The 22,362-nt window shown below is 37.0% G+C and overlaps 1 protein-coding gene across 1 annotated transcript in view; it reads left to right on the top strand.

The window, feature by feature from the left end:
- KISS1R (KISS1 receptor) overlaps positions 1 to 22,362 on the top strand; it is a 648,022-nt gene that overhangs the window by 388,480 nt on the left and 237,180 nt on the right. The window contains 1 exon segment of the mRNA XM_053702823.1: positions 18,296 to 18,420. Within this exon segment, the coding sequence (XP_053558798.1) occupies positions 18,296 to 18,420 (125 nt within the window).

The following is a 22,362-nucleotide window of genomic DNA, read 5'->3' as shown; positions in this document are numbered from 1 at the left end:
CTCTATCCAATACATTTAAAGGGACAGTCTACAGTATAATTGTTATTGTTTTAAAAGATAGATAATCCCCTTTATTAGCCATTCCCCAGTTTAGCATAACCAACACAGTTATATTAATATACTTTTTACCTCTGTGATTACCTTTTATCTAAGCATCTTCTGACTGCCCCCCGATCACATGACTTTTTATTTATTATATATTGACTTGCATGATATCCAATTAGTGCTGTGTTGTGCTAACTCTCCGGGCGTGAACACAATGTTATCTATATAGCTAACATGAGCTAGACTCACAAAGAATATATATACAGCATGGTGTAATTTAAACAGTAAAGACTGGATGTTTAAATGTTCATTAATAAATGTGTCTTAAGTGGAAAGAGAAAATTAGGGACAGTACTACCATCATTTTTGATTTTCTGATATTTTGAAGGTGTGATATTGTCTTTTTATATATATATATATATATATATATATATATATATATATATATATATATATATATATATATACATACATATATATGTATATATATATATGTGTATATATATATATATATATATATATATAACATTGTAACATTCACCAGCAGTTGTTTGGATATTGTCACTATGCATATTGCCCATGTTAAACAGTATAAACCCTGCTCCTTTTCTTCCCAGTGATGAAAGAGTTAAATGGGAGGTTTCTGTATGGCCCAATCAGACCCTGCCTTTGGGTATATACATGCTTCACTCAATAAGAAAATTAGGTTACAGATGAAGGCGTGAGCCGAAACGCATCTGGCCCTATTTTCTGCATGTAGTTTTCATTATTTTTGTTTTTGTACACAGATCCATGTCTTTATAAATACACTGTTTGCTTTGTTTTTACCTGTGCTCCACTTTCTTGCTGCTTTTTTTCACATGAACTAACAGTCTCCTGTTGTGAAAAGCTAATAAAAAAAGGATGTGATAAGAGATTGTCTGTAGTGGCTTAGAAATAGGCAGAAATGTAGAGGTTTAAATGTTATAAAGTATATTAATATAACAATGTTGGTTGTGCAAAGCTGGGGAATGGGTTGTAAAGGCGTAATCTATCTTTTTAAACAATAACAGTTTTAGTGTTGACTGTCCCTTTAAGTAAAATTTTGATTTTACTTTAATGCATAGAAAATTTAAAACTGAAAAATATAATATCATTGTATATTAGCTAACATTTGTTTTTATTATTTCTAAGTATATATTAACACATCATTGCTGTTTTTGTAAGAATGAAAAGCATTTCAAAAGTATTATCAGAGCCATAGCTGCAAATTTTCAATGATAGTTTTCACTAATTTTATTTAACCATTTAGGTGCACTCACTTCATGCCACACAAATATGAATGCAAATTTTGGTTCAAGAACGTTGAATAGACTTTTTTTTTTACCCCATATCAAAACTAAAGAGCACTGAACACAAATAACTGCATTTGAAATATGTATTGTCTTTACCTCCTCCGTTTCTACCAACACCCCATTTCTTCTATTAGCTGTCTCTAAATTGCCTGAGAGAATAGTCTATACCCATGTGATTTGCTTTCTTTCAACTAACTCTGGCGATCTGACCTCTGGTTCTACGTTCTGCAGTGTATGTATTATTGATCTTCTCCTTTAGTTCTAAATCCCTTAGCTGCAACTCACTGAGTCTTATCAACTTAATTGCCAAAATTCTGCCATTCCTCAGCAAAGAAAGAGCACAAATTATTCTCCACTTGCCTTTTATCTCCCAATTTATAGAAACGTTTTGCTTACTGGTACCCTGTTTGAAAATTTCTGCCATCTATTACACTTTAGAGTTCTGGGTATGCGAATGAAAGTTCCTAAGCTACATGTCAGTGATATTTTACTGGGGCATTATTTTATACTACTTATGATTCCTATTTTGCTTATTTGAATCACCATCTTCTCTTTTTATCCTGGGAAGAGCAAAGGCTATGTAAAAAAAACTGAATTTTTAAGATATTTGATTTGATAACAGGGAGGTGCTAGAATAATGACTATTGGTGCTTTGTAACCCTCTAAATCCGCTACACGCTGCCAGTCTAATATTTGTCACATGTTCATCATCAGCCGTCCTTCTTTGCAAATCTCCCATTCTTCTCTAGAAATATATTCAAAGGGACATGGAAGTCTGATTTTAAAATTTTGTATATTGTGTAGAACTAAGATAAATGTTCCAATGAATTTCTATTATCAAACTTAACTCTTTCTTTTGGTATCCTTTGTTGAAACTTAGCTTCTTTCCAAGAGGTAAGCACAAGAGCGTGTATGTGTATGTTTAACGTTGTTGCAAACACTATTGGTATATAGGGTGCAGAGTTACTATTTACTGGCTGAATTTAACTGACTGAAAAAAATATAACAAGAAGTGTGGCATGCGCAAGAGTTTGGGCACCCATCTTCTCAGTATTTACCAGTAACATCACCTTTGGCCTTAATGACAGTCTCTAAATGCTTTTTGTAACCAGCTAACAGTTCTTCTATTTTGGCTTTAGGAATATTTCCCCATTCTTTCTTACACAAAGAAATATTCTTAGGTTTCTTACATGCACTGCTGGTTTAAGATCAATCCACAGAATTTCAATAATATTCAGTTCTGGGGATTCCAATAGCCATTCCAAAACCTTATTGGGGTAGTTCATAATTACTTTGGGATATGTCGTGGATTATTATCTTGTTTGAATATCTAATCTATTTTCAGATTCAGTTTCTTTACTGACTATGGGACACTAGTTTCAATGATTTATTACTATTTATCAGATTCTATTATTCAGTCACCCAGACTTTAATAAATACACCACCAATTTTAACAGCTGGAAAGTTGTTATTTTCTTCAAATCGTCCCACTCACACATGCAGAATTTCTCTTGTGCTGTTGCATGTACTTTGCACTCTATTTCATGCTCAACCACACTCTGTCCAAACCTAAAACTGTTCAAACAAACTAAAAACCTACCTCTTTGGCATTTATATGAGCAAGAATATGAAATGTTTCCCTTTTAACCTAAAGGGAGAGGTGGGAAAGAACTGGAGGTGAGAATCCACAAACCTAAATCCTACTAAACCTGAGTATAGGACAAGGTAGTGCCTAATGCCAAATATAGTTAAATATTAATAAGAGAGAAAGAACAGAAGCATTAATTTGGCACACTTGGGGGGATTATCATCTCATACATATAGGGTAGGTGATTTCATTGTGTAGAGAAATGAATTGATTTAAAACTTAACATTTATTATATACATTAGATAAAATATTTCCAGTGTTGTGGACCATGCCACTTGGAATAAAATTATTCCATAGTAGTGTATAAATCAAAAGAAAATATATATATATATATATATATATATATATATATATATATATATATATATATATATATATATATATATATATATATATATATATATATATATATATATACTGTGAGAGAAAAAAAGAAAATATATAAAAGAAATTTGCACTGTATGTTCTCTGGTTCCGGAGTGATCTAAACACCACAAAATTATTTCAATAGCAATTAAATTAAGTGGAAATAACTGAGTTTAACTATAAGTTCTATAGAAGTGTAACCGCAGCGGACTTCAGAGGTTAAGTGTTAGAGACGTAACTATTATAGCAAACTTGTCTATTGCCTATAGTATATAGTCCACAAATTATCAGTCTCCACACTCCCCTTATCACCAGCTCGGCTGCACAGATTCTCTTAGTAGGTGCCCAGAAATGGGCCAACAAGTTACCAGTATTACCCAAATTTTAAATAAAAGTTATACCCCATTGACTATATTTAGAACAACATTTTACAGAAAGCAACAGTGCGAACGGCCTAACGCGTGTTTCGCATCAGCTTTTTCAAAGGCTAACCCGATCACCACCCGGGGTTTCCTTAAAAGGGGTCGTTGACCAATCCTGAGTAGTTATTCAGATGGACAAGTCTGATCTACCAATCGCATAAAGCCATCTGTGATTGGCTAAGGCAGAGGGTGTGTGCCGTTCACCCAATAGTATGCGGTTGAGTGATGACGTGGGCGTAAATATGCCCCCCTGTCACATATTCTCTATTCCGCTATTGCTACGAATGGCATGTTAGGGGGGAGATGTTAAAGGCTTAAAACAGTGTGTGCTAGCCATGAAACTAAGTCCTCATAATTTTAATCTACTTATGTTCTGAGCTATATATTGGCAATCACATCTAATTCACTCTATTACTCAATATTCCATCATTGTATAATCGTAACATAATAGTTCATAAGTACTTATTTTATACATACAGGGAGTGCAGAATTATTAGGCAAATGAGTATTTTGACCACATCATCCTCTTTATGCATGTTGTCTTACTCCAAGCTGTATAGGCTCGAAAGCCTACTACCAATTAAGCAATTAGGTGATGTGCATCTCTGTAATGAGAAGGGGTGTGGTCTAATGACATCAACACCCTATATCAGGTGTGCATAATTATTAGGCAACTTCCTTTCATTTGGCAAAATGCGTCAAAAGAAGGACTTGACAGGCTCAGAAAAGTCAAAAATAGTGAGATATCTTGCAGAGGGATGCAGCACTCTTAAAATTGCAAAGCTTCTGAAGCGTGATCATTGAACAATCAAGCGTTTCATTCAAAATAGTCAACAGGGTCGCAAGAAGCGTGTAGAAAAACCAAGGCGCAAAATAACTGCCCATGAACTGAGATAAGTCAAGCGTGCAGCTGCCAAGATGCCACTTGCCACCAGTTTGGCCATATTTCAGAGCTGCAACATCACTGGAGTGCCCAAAAGCACAAGGTGTGCAATACTCAGAGACATGGCAAAGGTAAGAAAGGCTGAAAGACGACCACCACTGAACAAGACACACAAGCTGAAACGTCAAGACTGGGCCAAGAAATATCTCAAGACTGATTTTTCTAAGGTTATATGGACTGATGAAATGAGAGTGAGTCTTGATGGGCCAGATGGATGGGCCCGTGGCTGGATTGGTAAAGGGCAGAGAGCTCCAGTCCGACTCAGACGCCAGCAAGGTGGAGGTGGAGTACTGATTTGGGCTGGTATCATCAAAGATGAGCTTGTGGGGCCTTTTCGGGTTGAGGATGGAGTCAAGCTCAACTCCCAGTCCTACTGCCAGTTTCTGGAAGACACCTTCTTCAAGCAGTGGTACAGGAAGAAGTCTGCATCCTTCAAGAAAAACATGATTTTCATGCAGGACAATGCTCCATCACACGCGTCCAAGTACTCCACAGCGTGGCTGGCAAGAAAGGGTATAAAAGAAGAAAATCTAATGACATGGCCTCCTTGTTCACCTGATCTGAACCCCATTGAGAACCTGTGGTCCATCATCAAATGTGAGATTTACAAGGAGGGAAAACAGTACACCTCTCTGAACAGTGTCTGGGAGGCTGTGGTTGCTGCTGCACACAATGTTGATGGTGAACAGATCAAAACACTGGTGGCTATATTGGTCACTGATTTGTTTTTGAATGTCAGAAATGTATATTTGTGAATGTTGAGATGTTATATTGGTTTTGTTTCACTGGTAAAAATAAATAATTGAAATGGGTATATATTTGTTTTTTGTTAAGTTGCCTAATAATTATGCACAGTAATAGTCACCTGCACACACAGATATCCCCCTAAAATAGCTATAACTAAAAACAAACTAAAAACTACTTCCAAAACTATTCAGCTTTGATATTAATGAGTTTTTTGGGTTCATTGAGAACATGGTTGTTGTTCAATAATAAAATTAATCCTCAAAAATACAACTTGCCTAATAATTCTGCACTCCCTGTATATTAGTTCATTCATTATGTAACTGTATACATGTCTGGGGTTATATTGATTTCCCTTGTTATATACGGCTAGACACGCCATTCATTATAACCCATGAATTTATTTAGGTGTTCATGACATCCATAATTGTATACATATAAACATATAGCTGGTGATAATGGGAGTGTGGAGACTGATAATTTGTGAACTATATACTATAGGCAATAGACAAGTTTGCTATAATAGTTACGTCTCTCACACTTAACCTCTGAAGTCCGCTGCGGTTACACTTCTATAGAACTTATAGTTAAACTCAGTTATTTCCCCTTACTTACTTAACCCATGAATTTATTTAGGTGTTCATGACATCCATAATTGTATACATATAAATTGCAGTATACAATAATAGTCTTGAGCACGGCATTGCGTATTATAGATTCAGAAACTGAAATATGTTCTGAGTTCACACTCAGAGTTTCATATATTTTAATACACTGTTGCCAATATTTCTTATTAGAGAGGTCAAGATTGACATACCATATATTATATCCATGCAAAGTTTTTTCATATGTAATCCTCATTAAAAAACATGCAAAGGTCCAAAGTTAAGGATAATGTTAGAATTATTAATAGTGTTGGATTAAACTAATAATCCCCATTGGATTTTCTTTATATTCAAATAAGTGCATACAAATAAATATTATCATAATCGATAACTTCGCAAGTATTCTGATTTTGACAAATCTTACTTATGTCAGTGACCACAGGGATAGTAAATTATAAGTTTTGGACCTTTGTCCACGATGTACCAGGGGTCATTACTAATAATATACAGATGTTATATTTGATATCTTTATTTTTTGCTTTTTCTCCAAAAATGCACTACATGTTAGCCTTTCATTGAGCCCCTTGGGACTCATGGTCTGTAATCTAAAGATCCGTTTTTGCTTTTTACTCCAAAAATGCACTGAATGTTAGCATTTCATTGAGCCCCTTGGGACTCATGGTCTGTAGTCTAAGGATCCATTTTTTCTCTGCTTTAAGGAGTGCATTTTCCATGTTTCCTCTTCTTATTCCTAAAGAGACCTTCTGAAGGATCCAACTTTGTAATTCTGGTTTACATTCATGTTTGTCCAAAAAGTGTCTTGCCACTGTGGTCAACTTTTTGTCATGTTCCAGATCATTTTTGGCATTTTTGATGTTACATATATGTTCACTTAGACTTCTCCTGAATTCACGTGTCGACATCCCCACGTACTTTTTATTGCAATTGCATTCAATACAATAAATGATGTTCTTACTCCTGCAATTAAAGAAGTCATTCATGAATATAGTCCCAGATGGAAGATACTCATCTGTTTTACATTTAACATATATGGACAGAATTTACATGTCCCACATGCGTATGTTACCTTAAAGTCCTTTCTTTTTTTACTGGTTTGTTTCACAAAATGACTCCTCGTTATATTGTCCCTAATTGTAGGGGCTCGTCTCCAGCTCATTGCAATTTTATCCCCAATACACTTGGATAAATCCTTATCTGTTTTAAAAATATATACAGGATATCCCTTATTTCCTTGTGAGCTGTGTTGAAGGTGCTGACAAATCGGACTTTATTATCCAGATTAGATTTAGATTTGGGTTTAAGTAGGTGCAATCTGTCAGTATGGAGGGCTCTATGATACGCCTTTTTGAGAGTGCTATTAGGGTAACCCCTAGCTTTTAGCCTCTTCTTCATTTCCATTGCCTGATTTTTAAAATCACTAATATCAGAACAGTTGCGCCGTAGTTCTAAGAAATTCCACAAAGGGAATAGCTTTCTTTGTTGCTGGATGGTGAGCACTCTGGAAACTGAGTATCAAGTTTGTGGCTGTTTCCTTTCTATAAAGATCTGATTTAATCTGACCAAACATATCTCTCGATATTTTCAGGTCAAGGAATGTTACACTTTCGTGATCAATTTCGTAGGTTAGACGTAAATTCAGGTCATTGGTATTTAGGATTCCAATGAATTCTTTGAATAAAGATATCTCTCCTTTCCATATCAGAAAGACATCGTCTATGTACCTGAGCCACAGGACAATGTTGTCCGCATATTTTTCCATATTTAATCCAAAAACAAATTCTCGCTCCCACCACCCTAAGTATATATTAGCATAGGTGGGGGCACATGCTGTGCCCATCACTGTTCCCCGAATTTGCAGGAAAAATGTATCGTTAAAATCAAAGAAATTGTGACTCAGTACAAATTTAAGTAGTTTCACTATGAATATGTTTTTAGGGGTATTCTCAGTTATTTCCATTTGGAGAAAGTAATTGACTGCATGACAGCCCCACTGATGTTCAATTGATGTATAAAGCAACTCAACGTCACAAGTTGCTAAAAACATATCATCATCCAATGTCATATCTTCTATTTTGCTGAGTACATCCATCATATCCCTTGTGTATGAGGGAAGTGTTAGAACAATATTTCTTAGTCGTAGATCCAAATATCTAGATGCCTGTTCACAGAGGCTGCCAATTCCTGCCACAATTGGTCTACTGGGAGGTGTCAGTTTGTTTTTATGTATCTTTGGTAATAGATAGAAGGTAGCAGTTTTTGGGTTTTCTACCTTCAAGAATTTCACTTCTTTTTCATCTATCAGGCTATCTTTTCTAGCATCATTGATTAGAGTTTCATACATTTTCATGTAGTCCCCACTAGGGTTACTCCATAGGAATTTGTAACAGTTTTTGTCTCTTAGCTGTTTCATAGCTTCAGTAATGTACATAGTTATCGGCCAAATAACAATATTGCCTTCCTTGTCAGATGGCTTTATGACCACATCTTCCTATTTTTGAATGTCATTTAGTGCCCACTCTTCTGCTTTGTTTAGATTATTGTAGTCTCTTTCTCTCAGATTCAATATATCTCTGCAGACTACTTTTAAAATATTTCAATCTGTGAATATATGGAGATCTGTGGCATAAATGTGGATTTCTTTATCAGTTTTTTCTGCAAATCTAGGGTGTCTGTTATTGCCGTTTCGTTATCCTCTTATAATGTCACAAGATCCATAATAGCTTGTGTTTCCTCATCACTGTCATTATGCTTTGTGTACATTTTTCTGAGTGCTAGTTTTCTGGCAAAAAGATTAATGTCTTTAATTATTTCAAAGAAATTCAGTTTATTAGAAGGGGAGAAAGATAGCCCTCTACCAAGTACATTTTTATGTTCAGGGGATAGGGTTCTGTCAGACAGATTTATTATTTCTAAAGTGTCTGTGTTTACCATCTCGGTCGTCTCGACCAGTCCTCCCTGGTTTTGTTGTTTTTTCTGTACCCCCATCGGGTTCTGTGTCTCAGATTGTGTTCTGTTCTTGCCCCCCCTTCTTTTTCTTTTTCTTTGGGTTTGCCTTCCCTCTCGTTTTTTGAAAGGAGAGTTTGTCTATCACTTGCACTGGGTACTAGTAGTGTTCTACCTGAAACTCCTTCTGCTCCCTCCTCTCCTGCTGAGGATTCATACTCTGATGTAGAGACATCCTCCCTATTTGTTTTGGATGGGACTAAGTTTCTCCTATGTCTGGGATTTCTTTCATCCCAGGTAAATATTCTTCCCTGCTGAAAGTCCGTAATACCCCTGCTGAGTTTTGCACATTTTGTTTTTATAATTTCCTTCTCTTTTTCGTCTAGCTCATCTCTCAGGTTTTTATAAGCGGTCTTAAAGTTTTCTAAACTTTCAAAATTCTTTAGTTTTGTGTTAATCTCTGAGATCTCTTTATTCAGTTCTTCCACAATTTCTGTCTCGTAGTCTGACAAGATTGCAACTAGAGTCTCTGAGCAAGAAATAAGGGCTTGTTCCCATCTCCCTCTATAGTTCTGTATGTGAAAACTGAAACTGCAAAAGAGTCTTACTCTTAGGCCCCTAGGTATTATGTGTTTAGCTAAGTAGCGGTCATAGGTGCTTTTATTCCATATAGACCTTGTATGTTTCCTTAGTAATTCACCTAGAATATTTAGACCTGATTCCCAGTCCTCAAAGTTATTTTTATTTACACCCTCTGCTGTAAAATTAGCAAATGTTTTATCAATATTGGCTTTTCTGTCTTTTTCACGGTTAAGGAAATCCTCCATCAAATTGATGGAGGCCATAATTATTTCCCAATTTAAAGAAGAGGACTACTGTATAGTCAAGTTAAGTATATGAAATGTTTCCCTTTTAACCTAAAGGGAGAGGTGGGAAAGAACTGGAGAATAGAACAAACTAGTTTATAAATAGAAAAATAACTTTTATTTGGAAGGATAGGAGAAACATAGCACAAAAACCTATAATGGTAGTGATTCTTTTCAGGATTGTTCATTTAAATAAATATTAATAAGAGAGAAAGAACAGAAGCATTAATTTGGCACACTTGGGGGGATTATCATCTCATACATATAGGGTAGGTGATTTCATTGTGTAGAGAAATGAATTGATTTAAAACTTAACATTTATTATATACATTAGATAAAATATTTCCAGTGTTGTGGGCTATGCCACTTGGAATAAAATTATTCCATAGTAGTGTATAAATCAAAAGAATATATATATATATACTGTGAGAGAAAAAAATAAAATATATAAAAGAAATTTGCACTGTATGTTCTCTTTGAAAAAGCTGATGCGAAACGCGCGTTAGGCCATTCGCACTGTTGCTCTCTGTAAAATGTTGTTCTAAATATAGTCAATGGGGTATAACTTTTATTTAAAATTTGAGTAATACTGGTAACTTGTTGGCCCATTTCTGGGCACCTACTAAGGAGAATCTGTGCAGCCGAGCTGGTGATAAGGGGAGTGTGGAGACTGATAATTTGTGGACTATATACTACAGGGAGTGCAGAATTATTAGGCAAATTAGTATTTTGACCACATCATCCTCTTTTGTTGTCTTACTCCAAGCTGTATAGGCTCGAAAGCCTACTACCAATTAAGCATATTAGGTGATGTGCATCTCTGTAATGAGAAGGGGTGTGGTCTAATGACATCAACACCCTATATCAGGTGTGCATAATTATTAGGCAACTTCCTTTCCTTTGGCAAAATGGGTCAAAAGAAGGACTTGACAGGCTCAGAAAAGTAAAAAATAGTGAGATATCTTGCAGAGGGATGCAGCACTCTTAAAATTGCAAAGCTTCTGAAGCATGATCATCGAACAATCAAGCGTTTCATTCAAAATAGTCAACAGGGTCGCAAGAAGCGTGTGGAAAAACCAAGGTGCAAAATAACTGCCCATGAACTGAGAAAAGTCAAGCGTGCAGCTGCCAAGATGCCACTTGCCACCAGTTTGGCCATATTTCAGAGCTGCAACATCACTGGAGTGCCCAAAAGCGCAAGGTGTGCAATACTCAGAGACATGGCCAAGGTAAGAAAGGCTGAAAGACGACCACCACTGAACAAGACACACAAGCTGAAACGTCAAGACTGGGCCAAGAAATATCTCAAGACTGATTTTTCTAAGGTTTTATGGACTGATGAAATGAGAGTGAGTCTTGATGGGCCAGATGGATGGGCCCGTGGCTGGATTGGTAAAGGGCAGAGAGCTCCAGTCCGACTCAGACGCCAGCAAGGTGGAGGTGGAGTACTGGTTTGGGTTGGTATCATCAAAGATGAGCTTGTGGGGCCTTTTCGGGTTGAGGATGGAGTCAAGCTCAACTCCCAGTCCTACTGCCAGTTTCTGGAAGACACCTTCTTCAAGCAGTGGTACAGGAAGAAGTCTGCATCCTTCAAGAAAAACATGATTTTCATGCAGGACAATGCTCCATCACACGCGTCCAAGTACTCCACAGCATGGCTGGTATATAAGGGTATAAAAGAAGAAAATCTAATGACATGGCCTCCTTGTTCACCTGGTCTGAACCCCATTGAGAACCTGTGGTCCATCATCAAATGTGAGATTTACAAGGATTGAAAACAGTACATCTCTCTGAACAGTGTCTGGGAGGCTGTGGTTGCTGCTGCACGCAATGTTGATGGTGAACAGATCAAAACACTGACAGAATCCATGGATGGCAGGCTTTTGAGTGTCCTTGCAAAGAAAGGTGGCTATATTGGTCACTGATTTGTTTTTGTTTTGTTTTTGAATGTCAGAAATGTATATTTGTGAATGTTGAGATGTTATATTGGTTTCACTGGTAAAAATAAATAATTGAAATGGGTATATATTTGTTTTTTTGTTAAGTTGCCTAATAATTATGCACAGTAATAGTCACCTGCACACACAGATATCTCCCTAAAATAGCTATAACTAAAAACAAACTAAAAACTACTTCCAAAACTATTCAGCTTTGATATTAATGAGTTTTTTGGGTTCATTGAGAACATGGTTGTTGTTCAATAATAAAATTAATCCTCAAAAATACAACTTGCCTAATAATTCTGCACTCCCTGTATAGGCAATTGACAAGTTTGCATAATAGTTATGTCTCTCACACTTAACCTCTGAAGTCCGCTGCGGTTACACTTCTATAGAACTTATCGTTAAACTCAGTTATTTCCCCTTACTTTAATTGCTATTGAAATAATTTTGTGGTGTTTAGGAGATCACACCGGAACCAAAGAACATACAGTGCAAATTTCTTTTATATATTTTCTTTTTTTCTCTCACAGTATATATATATACAGTATATATATATATATATATATAGAGAGAGAGAGAGAGAGAGAGAGAGAGAGAGAGAGAGAACAGTGTGGAAGAAGGGCACTCTCAGGGTTTGTATAGAGACAAATATTTTCTTTATTCTTAGAATATTAATACATGGTCAACGTTTCTGCCCTCAGTTGGGCCTTCATCAGGACAGGTATTATCTTTAAACTGCCGAGTGGCAGTAATCACAGATCCAAACAAGCCAGTGTGTCTCTATACAAACCCTGAAAGTGCCCTTCTTCCACACTGTTCTCTAACTATCTCTCATAAGGATTGCACCCAGGTTGTGGCTGCCCCACCTGGTTGGAGTGCTGGGCTATATGCTATTTGGACTTTTGATATATATATATATATATATATATATATATATATATATATTTTATTTATTATTATTATTTATACACTACTATGGAATAATTTTATTCCAAGTGGCATGGTCTACAACACTGGAAATATTTTATCTAATGTATATAATAAATGTTAAGTTTTAAATCAATTCATTTCTCTACACAATGAAATCACCTACCCTATATGTATGAGATGATAATCCCCCCAAGTGTGCCAAATTAATGCTTCTGTTCTTTCTCTCTTATTAATATTTATTTAAATGAACAATCCTGAAAAGAATCACTACCATTATATGCTTTTGTGCTATGTTTCTCCTATCCTTCCAAATAAAAGTTATTTTTCTATTTATAAACTAGTTTGTTCTATTCTCTTTTATTTATTTATTTTTGCATGGTAAGTATTTTTCTTGGATTTTATTGTAAACTGTCTTTTGAGCAGGACCCTCACTAATTCCTGTTCAACTCATCAACTAATACACGGCCATATTACGAGTTTGGTGTTATGAATGAAAAAGCATCGTTATGGCCCATAACAATGCTTTTTCCCTACCGCTGCTATTACAAGTCTTGTCAGAATAGCAGTACTGCACACTTTTTTGATTGTCACGCACTTTTAAAAAAGTCCTTTTTCAATGGGACTCCCATAGCGCCGTTATTTTACGAGTTTTGCGGGGAGGCCAAAAAGTGAGAAGTACAGCCTAAAATGACAAGATCTGTACCGCCTTCTAGTCAGTAGTTATGAGTTTTACGTTACAAAGCTGTACCATAAAACTCATAACTAAACTGCTACAAAGTACACTAACACCCATAAACTATTAACCCCTAAACCGAGGCCCTCCCGCATTGCAAATAATAAAATAAATTATTAACCCCTAATCTGCCGCTCCGGACATCACTGCCACTTTAAAAATGTATTAACCCCTATTCCGCAGCTCCCAGACATCGTCGCCACTATAATAAAATTATTAACCCCTAAACTGCCGCCCTCCCGCATAAAAAACACTATTTAAATATAATTGACCCATAATCTGCCGTCCGCCCACTCCGCCGCTATAATAAACCTGTTAACCCCTAAGCCTAACCCTAACATAAAGTGACGTGCGGTGAGGTCAGAGGCTGGTGAGGCACTTGACACATTTTTTTCTTTCATGATTCAGATAAAGAATGCATTTTTAAACAATTTTCAAATTTACTCCTATTATCAATTTTTCTTCATTCTCTTGGGATCTTTATTTGAAAAAGCAGGAATGTAAGCTTAGGAGCATTTTTTTGGGTAGCGTTTGTTGATCAGCAGCTACATTTAGCCACCAATCACCAAGTGCTACCCAGGTGCTGAACCAAAAATGGGCTGCTTACTAAACTTATGTTCCTGCTTTTAAAATAAAGATACCAAGAAAACAATGAAAAATTAATATTAGGGTTAAATATCCCTTTAAGGGTCCTGAGAAACATTTGCAAATTAAAAGATGATGAACATGGTTCTCCTACCTTACTCCAAAGCGTCATTAGATTACGGCTACGCTGTTACCCAACACACAAAATGCGGGAGCTCAGCCTGCTTCCAAAATGAGCTGCAGTGACAGTTCATTCTTCAGCCGGTTCTCTGTAAACAGGCTATGAGCCTTCCAGCCAGAATCAGTGCCTAGCTTGATTAATTGAGCAGGCTTCATCGGCTCAAACACTGACACAGCCATATAACAGTTCACCCCACACATATATTACTGGAAGAGTCAGACTAGGTGGGGTGGAGCACCGGCGTGGAGGGATAGTTGGATTGCGCATGCACACTGCGCAGGGAGAGCCAAACAACGCTGGTCAAGTTCTCTTGGTGCTGTTATTCACCAGGAGAACATACGTGACTGGCACTCATTGGCTCCCCGCAAACTAAGAGGCTGCATTAGAGATGCCGCCTCCTATGACTGCACGTCCCAACCCTAACCCTAACAACCCCTAACTTAAATATAATTAAAATAAATCTAAATAAAACCTACTATTAATAACTAAATAATTCCTATTTTATACTAAATACTTACATGAAAAATAAACCCTAAGCTAGCTACAATATAACTAATAGTTACATTATATCTATCTTAGGTTTTATTTTTATTTCACAACTAAATTTGTATTTATTTTAACTAGGTAGACTAGTTAGTAAATAGTTATTAACTATTTACTAACTACCTAGTTAAAATAAATACAAATTTATCTGTAAAATAAAACCTAACCTGCCTACATCACAATAAAATTAAATTAGTTAAATTAAAGGGACTGAACCCAATTTTTTTCTTTTGTGATTCAGATAAAGCATGCAATTTTAAGCAACTTTCTAATTTACTCCTACTATCAAATTGTCTTCATTCTCTTGGTATCTTTTTTTGAAAAGCAAGAATGTAAGTTTATATGCCGGCCCATTTTTGGTGAACAACCTGGGTTGTCCTTGCTGATTGGACAGCATCAATAAACAAGTGCTGTCCATGGTACTGAACCAAAAATTGGCTGGCTCCTTAGCTTAGATGTCTTCTTTTTCAAATAAAGATAGCAAGAGAATGAAGAAAAATGTATAATAGGAGCAAATTAGAAAGTTGCTTAAAATTGCATGCTCTATATGAATCACGAAAGAAAAAATTTGGGTCCAGTGTCCCTTTAACAAAATACAATTATCTAAAGTACAAAAAATAATAAACACTAAATTACACAAAATAAAAAATGAAATTATCAAAAATAAAAAAGAATTACTGCCCTATCAAAAAAAAGCCGCCCAAAATAAAAATAAAAACCGAGCCTACACTAAACTGCCAATGGCCCTTAAAAGGACCATTTGTGGGGCATTGCCCCAAAGCAATCAGCTCTTTTACCTGTAAAAAAAAAATGCAAACAACCCGCCAACAGTAAAACCCACCACCTACACAACCGAAACCCCCAAATAAAATTCTATCTAAATAAACCTAAGTTCCCCATTGCACTGAAAAGGGTATTTGGATTTGCATTGCCCTTAAAAGGGCATTTAACTCTTTTACATTGTCCAAAACCCTAATCTAAAAATAAAACCCACCCAATAAACCCTTTAAAAAAACCTAACACTAACCCCCAAAGATCCACTTACAGTGTTTGAAGACTGGACATCCATCCTCATCCAGGCGGCGAAGTCTTCATCCAAGCGAGCAGAAGTCTTCATCCAGACGGCATCTTCTATCATCATCCAACCGGCGCAGAGCTAATAGAATGCGAGCTCAATCCTATTGGCTGATTGAATCAGCCAATAGGATGAAAGCTCAATCCTTTTGGCTGATTGCAACAGCCAATAGGATTTTTCCCCCTTAATTCCTATTATCTGATAGAATTCTATTAGCCAATCAGAATGTAAGGGACGCTATCTTGGATGACGTCATTTAAAGGGAAACTTCATTCTTCAACAGCCATCGGAAGAAGAGGATGCTCCACGCCAAATGTCTTGAAGATGGACCCACTCCACGCCGGATGGATGAAGATAGAAGATGCCGTCTGGATGAAGACTTCTCCCTGATTGGATGAAGACTTCTGCTGGCTTCGATGAGGACTTCTGCCCACTTGGATGAGGACTTCACTGCCTGGATGAGTATGGATGTCCGGTCTTCAAAAACTGTAAGTGGATCGTCGGGGGTTAGTGTTAGGTTTTTTTAAGGGTTTATTGGGTGGGTTTTATTTTTAGCTTAGGGTTTTGGGCAATGTAAAAGAGCTAAATGCCCTTTTAAGGGCAATGCCCATCCAAATGCACTTTTCAGGGCAATGGTGAATTTAGGTTTATTTAGATAGGATTTTATTTGGGGGTTTGGTTGTGTGGGTGGTGGGTTTTACTGCTGGGGAGTTGTTTGTATTTTTTTGCAGGTAAAAGAGCTGATTTCTTTGGGGCAATGCCCTGCAAAAGGCCCCTTTAAGGGCCATTGGCAGCTTAGTGTAGGCTAGGTTTTGTTTTTTTTTTTGGGGTAGGGGGCTATTTTATTTTGATAATTTCTTTTTTTATTTTGTGTAATTTAGTGTTTATTATTGTTTGTACTTTAGATAATTGTATTTTGTTAATGTAATGTATTTAATTTTATTGTATTGTTTTAGTGTAAGGCAGGTTAGGTTTTATTTTACAGGTAAATTTGTATTTATTTTAACTAGGTAGCTAGTAAATAGTTAATAACTATTTACTAACTAGTCTACCTAGTTAAAATAATACAAACTTACCTGTGAAATAAAAATAAAACCTAAGCTAGCAACAATGTAACTATTAGTTATTTTGTAGCTATCTTAGGGTTTATTTTATGGGTAAGTATGTATTTTTAATTAGGAATTATTTAGTTATTAATAGTAAGTTTTATTTAGAATTATTTTAATTATGTTAAAGTTAGGGGGTGTTAGGGTTAGGGTTATGTTAGGGTTAGACTTAGGGTTAGGGTTATGTTAGGGGTTAATATATTTATTTAGTGTTTGTGATGTGGGAGGCCAGAGGTTTAGGGGTTAATAACTTTAGTATTGTGGCGGCGGCGGCGACATTGGGGGCGGCAGATAAGGCAGATTAGGGGTTTAATAAGTGTAGGTAGGTGGCAGCGATGTCGGGGGCGGCAGATTAGGGGTTAATAAATTTATGTAGGTGGCGTCGACGTTGGGGGCGGCAGATTAGGGGTTAATAAATGTATGTAGGTGGCGGTGACATTGGGGGCAGCAGATTAGGGGCTAATAAGTGAAATGTAGGTGTCGGCGATGTCAGTGGCAGCAGATTAGGGGTGTTTAGACTCTGGGTTTATGTTAGGGTGTTAGGTTTAAACATAAAAAAAATTTCCCCATAGACATCAATGGGGCTGCATTAGGAAGCTTTACGCTCCGCGATTGCAGGTGTTAGGCTTTTTTTAGCTGACTCTCCCCATTGATGTCTATGGGGAAATCGTGCACGAGCACGTCAAAACACTGCTTGTATTTGTGTGAGGTATGGAGCTCAACGCAACCATATCGCCCGCACAAGCCGTTTTTTTGCAAACCTATAATAGCAGCGCTATGAAAGGTGAGCGGTGAAAATAACGTACAAGTAATTAGCGGGCCAGCCATAACGCAAAACTTGTAATCTGGCTGACAGTTATTTAATATGTAACATAATTGTGTTTTTATTGTTTGGCACTAAATAAAAGATAATAATCACTATAATAATAGTAATGATAATAGTCAATTATAATGCACCACAAAACAGCTCAAGGGAATTAACTTTCCAGAATAGATTCATCAGCTCCCTCATCTCTTCATAAAGGGCAATACAATTATTTAGAAATTGATAAGCCTGAAGAGGCTGTTAATGAATCTAGTCCACTGTCCAGTGAAGACTGTCATTGCTATGCATTGCAACCTTTTCTGACAACTAAATGGATAGCTTTAATTTATGCATTACTTATCCAGATATTCTATGTGTATTTTGTTGCAGTGTTATCCACATATTTCCTTTAATGTTGTGATAAATTCTCATTGTTACATTTTTCTTTTCTCAATAGCTAATCTGGCCACCACAGATATCATATTCCTGGTATCCTGTGTGCCATTCACAGCTGCACTGTATCCACTGCCAAGCTGGATATTTGGGGAGTTCATGTGCAAGTTTGTCAACTATATTCAACAGGTAAGTTGTCAACCTGTTTTGCATGGCATCTGTAAGTACTACACAGAATTAAATGGCAAAGATTATTTACTATGCATAACTAAAGATTTTATATATTTAAATCTGCATCTTTAGTAAATATGCATGTATGATTTGAAATGTTAGTTCATAGACTATAGTCATGTACCAAAGTTAACGGTTTCCTACATAAAGTCCTGAAAGATTCATTAATGTCAGTAATAAAACACAGTGAAAACATAGGGGCCGAATTATCAAGCTCCGAATGGAGCTTGATGCCTGTGTTTCCGCGCGAGCCTTTACGCTCGCCGGAAACAGCAGTTATGAAGCAGGGTTTTTTAAGACCTCTGCTCCATAAGTGGTCCGCCTGCTCTGAGGCTGCGGATATCAATCCGCCCGATCCTATACGATCGGGCTGAGTGACACCCACTGCTACTGGAGCGTTACTGTGCAATGATAAATGCCGACAGCGTATGTCGGACAGACCGATGATAAATCGGCCCCTTTGACTTAAGTTGCATCAGATATTAGATAATACCTCTGTATTCTAGTACTGTCCAGTCTGATTACACTTTCTTTGCCAAGCTTAAAGGGATAGTCTAGTGAAAATTAAGCTATCATTATTCAGATAGGGCATGCCTTTTTAAACAATTTTCCAATTTCCTTTTATCATCAAATTTATTTTCTTCTCTTGGTATTCTTTGTTGAAAGCTAAACCTAGGTAGGCTCATATGCTAATTTCTAAGCCCTTGAAGGCCGCCTCTTATGCATTTTGAAAGTTTTTCACAGCTAGAAAGCGCTAGCTCATGTGTACCATATAGATAACATTGTGCTCACTCCAGTAAAGTTATTTATGAGTCAGCACTGATTGGCTTAAATGCAAGTCTGTCAAAAGAGCTGAGATAAGGGGACAGAGGCTTAGACAAAAGGTAATCACAGAGTTAAAACTTGTATTAATATAACTGTTGCTTATGAAAAACTGGGGAATGGGAAATAAAGGGATTATCTATCTTTTAAAACAAGAAAAATGTTGGAGTAGACTGTCTATTTAACATTTTCCATATTTTCTGTTTTCTGAGCTTTCTGTGTCCATAATTCTGTGATTCTTGTTTTTACAATAAGCTTCTGCTAGATGTGTCTGATTTTAAATAAAAAAAGGAAAACGATCTATTGTTATCTCTGTATCATGAATTAGATGATTGTAGTGCAAAATAGCAGGCAATGAAATGCAAGATGTTTTTATTTCAAACTTTTGATTTTGCATTTTTCAAGTAGTTCGCCACACGCCACATTTACTTTAATATTTTTATTCACTTTTGATTTTGCAGTTTGCAAGTATTACTGTGATTTTTATTTTGCATATGTTTGTTTTAAATGTTCTTGCTACTCGGAGTGGTGAGCACTAAGACATGTTACGCTATAAGTCTCATTCTTTTTGTCAGAGCTCCAAACATTACTGCACACTATGGGGCCGGTTTAACATTGTGCGGGCGGACACCGATAAATGCAGACAGCATACACTGTCGGCATTTATCATTGCACAAGCATTTCTCGTGAAATGCTTGTGCAATGCCACCCCCTGCACATTCGCGGCCAATCGGATTGCTGTCCTTTACCTCAGAGGTGGCGGACGAGTTAAGGAGCAGCGGTCTTAAGACCGCTGCTTTTTAACTTCAGTTTCAGGGGAACCTGAAAATATGGGGGTAGATTGCAGCATCCGCTGCTTGATAAATCTACCCCTATGTGTGATTGTTCTGATTGGGGGGCTCTTCCATATTGTACCATCAAGCCCTATCTATATTCTGCTCCATATCAGTGACATTTCAGACCACCAAAATCTAACCCAAGTTCTCACCCCCAGAAAACCCAAACTAGATTATTTATCCTAACCAGGAACCACCTCTTGACCTCCCTAGAGCTTCCCAGGCCATCCAGTACTGGCTTATGTTGTCCTATAGGTATAAGGTGCTTGTTAAGTTGACTTTAAATATTAGACACATCAAAGTGTGATAGAAAGAAGAATCCAAAAGCAAATGCTAAAAAAACATTCTGAAAATGTTACAATTGGCCCCATACCTTTCTAGAGGAAGCACAAAGCTACCAGCTTGTCTCCTATGACAACAAAGTGATGCCTGTGACACAATTAGTTACACGTTTGCCATTTGGCTGCTACTTCAGCATCTTCCATTTGTTCTGCATATTTTATCTCGAACAAGAATTGTACCTGATACTAATTTAAAATATTACTCACAATACCTGAGATAGAGGAAATAGAATACGTGAAACCCAATGTTTTCAGAAATGGTCATTTCTCCAACATAGGTGTGTCCGGTCCACGGCGTCATCCTTACTTGTGGGATATTCTCCTCCCCAACAGGAAATGGCAAAGAGCCCAGCAAAGCTGGTCACATGATCCCTCCTAGGCTCCGCCTACCCCAGTCATTCTCTTTGCCGTTGTACAGGCAACATCTCCACGGAGATGGCTTAGAGTTTTTTAGTGTTTAACTGTAGTTTTTATTATTCAATCAAGAGTTTGTTATTTTGAAATAGTGCTGGTATGTACTATTTACTCAGAAACAGAAAAGAGATGAAGATTTCTGTTTGTATGAGGAAAATGATTTTAGCAACCGTAACTAAAATCCATGGCTGTTCCACACAGGACTGTTGAGAGCAATTAACTTCAGTTGGGGGAACAGTATGCAGTCTCTTGCTGCTTGAGGTATGACACATTCTAACAAGACGATGTAATGCTGGAAGCTGTCATTTTCCCTATGGGATCCGGTAAGCCATGTTTATTACGATCGTAAATAAGGGCTTCACAAGGGCTTATTAAGACTGTAGACTTTTCTGGGCTAAATCGATTCATTATTAACACATATTTAGCCTTGAGGAATCATTTTATCTGGGTATTTTGATATAAGATTATTGGCAGGCACTGTATTAGACACCTTATTCCTTAGGGGCTTTCCCAAGGCATAAGCAGAGCCTCTTTTTCGCGCCGGTGTGGCGCACTTGTTTTTGAGAGGCATGGCATGCAGTCGCATGTGTGAGGAGCTCTGATACTTAGAAAAGACTTTCTGAAGGCGTCATTTGGTATCGTATTCCCCTTTGGGCTTGGTTGGGTCTCAGCAAAGCAGATACCAGGGACTGTAAAGGGGTTAAAGTTTAAAACGGCTCCGGTTCCGTTATTTTAAGGGTTAAAGCTTCCAAATTTGGTGTGCAATACTTTTAAGGCTTAAAGACACTGTGGTGAAAATTTGGTGAATTTTGCACAATTCCTTCATGTTTTTTCGCAATTGCAGTAATAAAGTGTGTTCAGTTTAAAATTTAAAGTGACAGTAACGGTTTTATTTTAAAACGTTTTTGTACTTTGTTATCAAGTTTATGCCTGTTTAACATGTCTGAACTACCAGATAGACTGTGTTCTGAATGTGGGGAAGCCAGAATTCCTATTCATTTAAATAAATGTGATTTATGTGATAATGACAATGATGCCCAAGATGATTCCTCAAGTGAGGGGAGTAAGCATGGTACTGCATCATTCCCTCCTTCGTCTACACGAGTCTTGCCCACTCAGGAGGCCCCTAGTACATCTAGCGCGCCAATACTCCTTACTATGCAACAATTAACGGCTGTAATGGATAATTCTGTCAAAAACATTTTAGCCCAAATGAACACTTGTCAGCGTAAGCGCGGCTGCTCTGTTTTAGATACTGAAGAGCATGGCAACGCTGATACTAATATCTCTGAAGGGCCCCTAACCCAGTCTGATGGGGCCAGGGAGGTTTTGTCTGAGGGAGAAATTACTGATTCAGGGAACATTTCTCAACAGGCTGAACCTGATGTGATTGCATTTAAATTTAAGTTGGAACATCTCCGCATTCTGCTTAAGGAGGTATTATCCACTCTGGATGATTGTGACAAGTTGGTCATCCCAGAGAAACT

The sequence above is a fragment of the Bombina bombina genome, chromosome 2, assembly GCF_027579735.1.
Source record: "Bombina bombina isolate aBomBom1 chromosome 2, aBomBom1.pri, whole genome shotgun sequence".
Lineage (NCBI taxonomy): Eukaryota > Metazoa > Chordata > Amphibia > Anura > Bombinatoridae > Bombina > Bombina bombina.
Note: the sequence above shows the minus strand (reverse complement) of the source record. Positions and strands in the feature narration are given on the sequence as shown.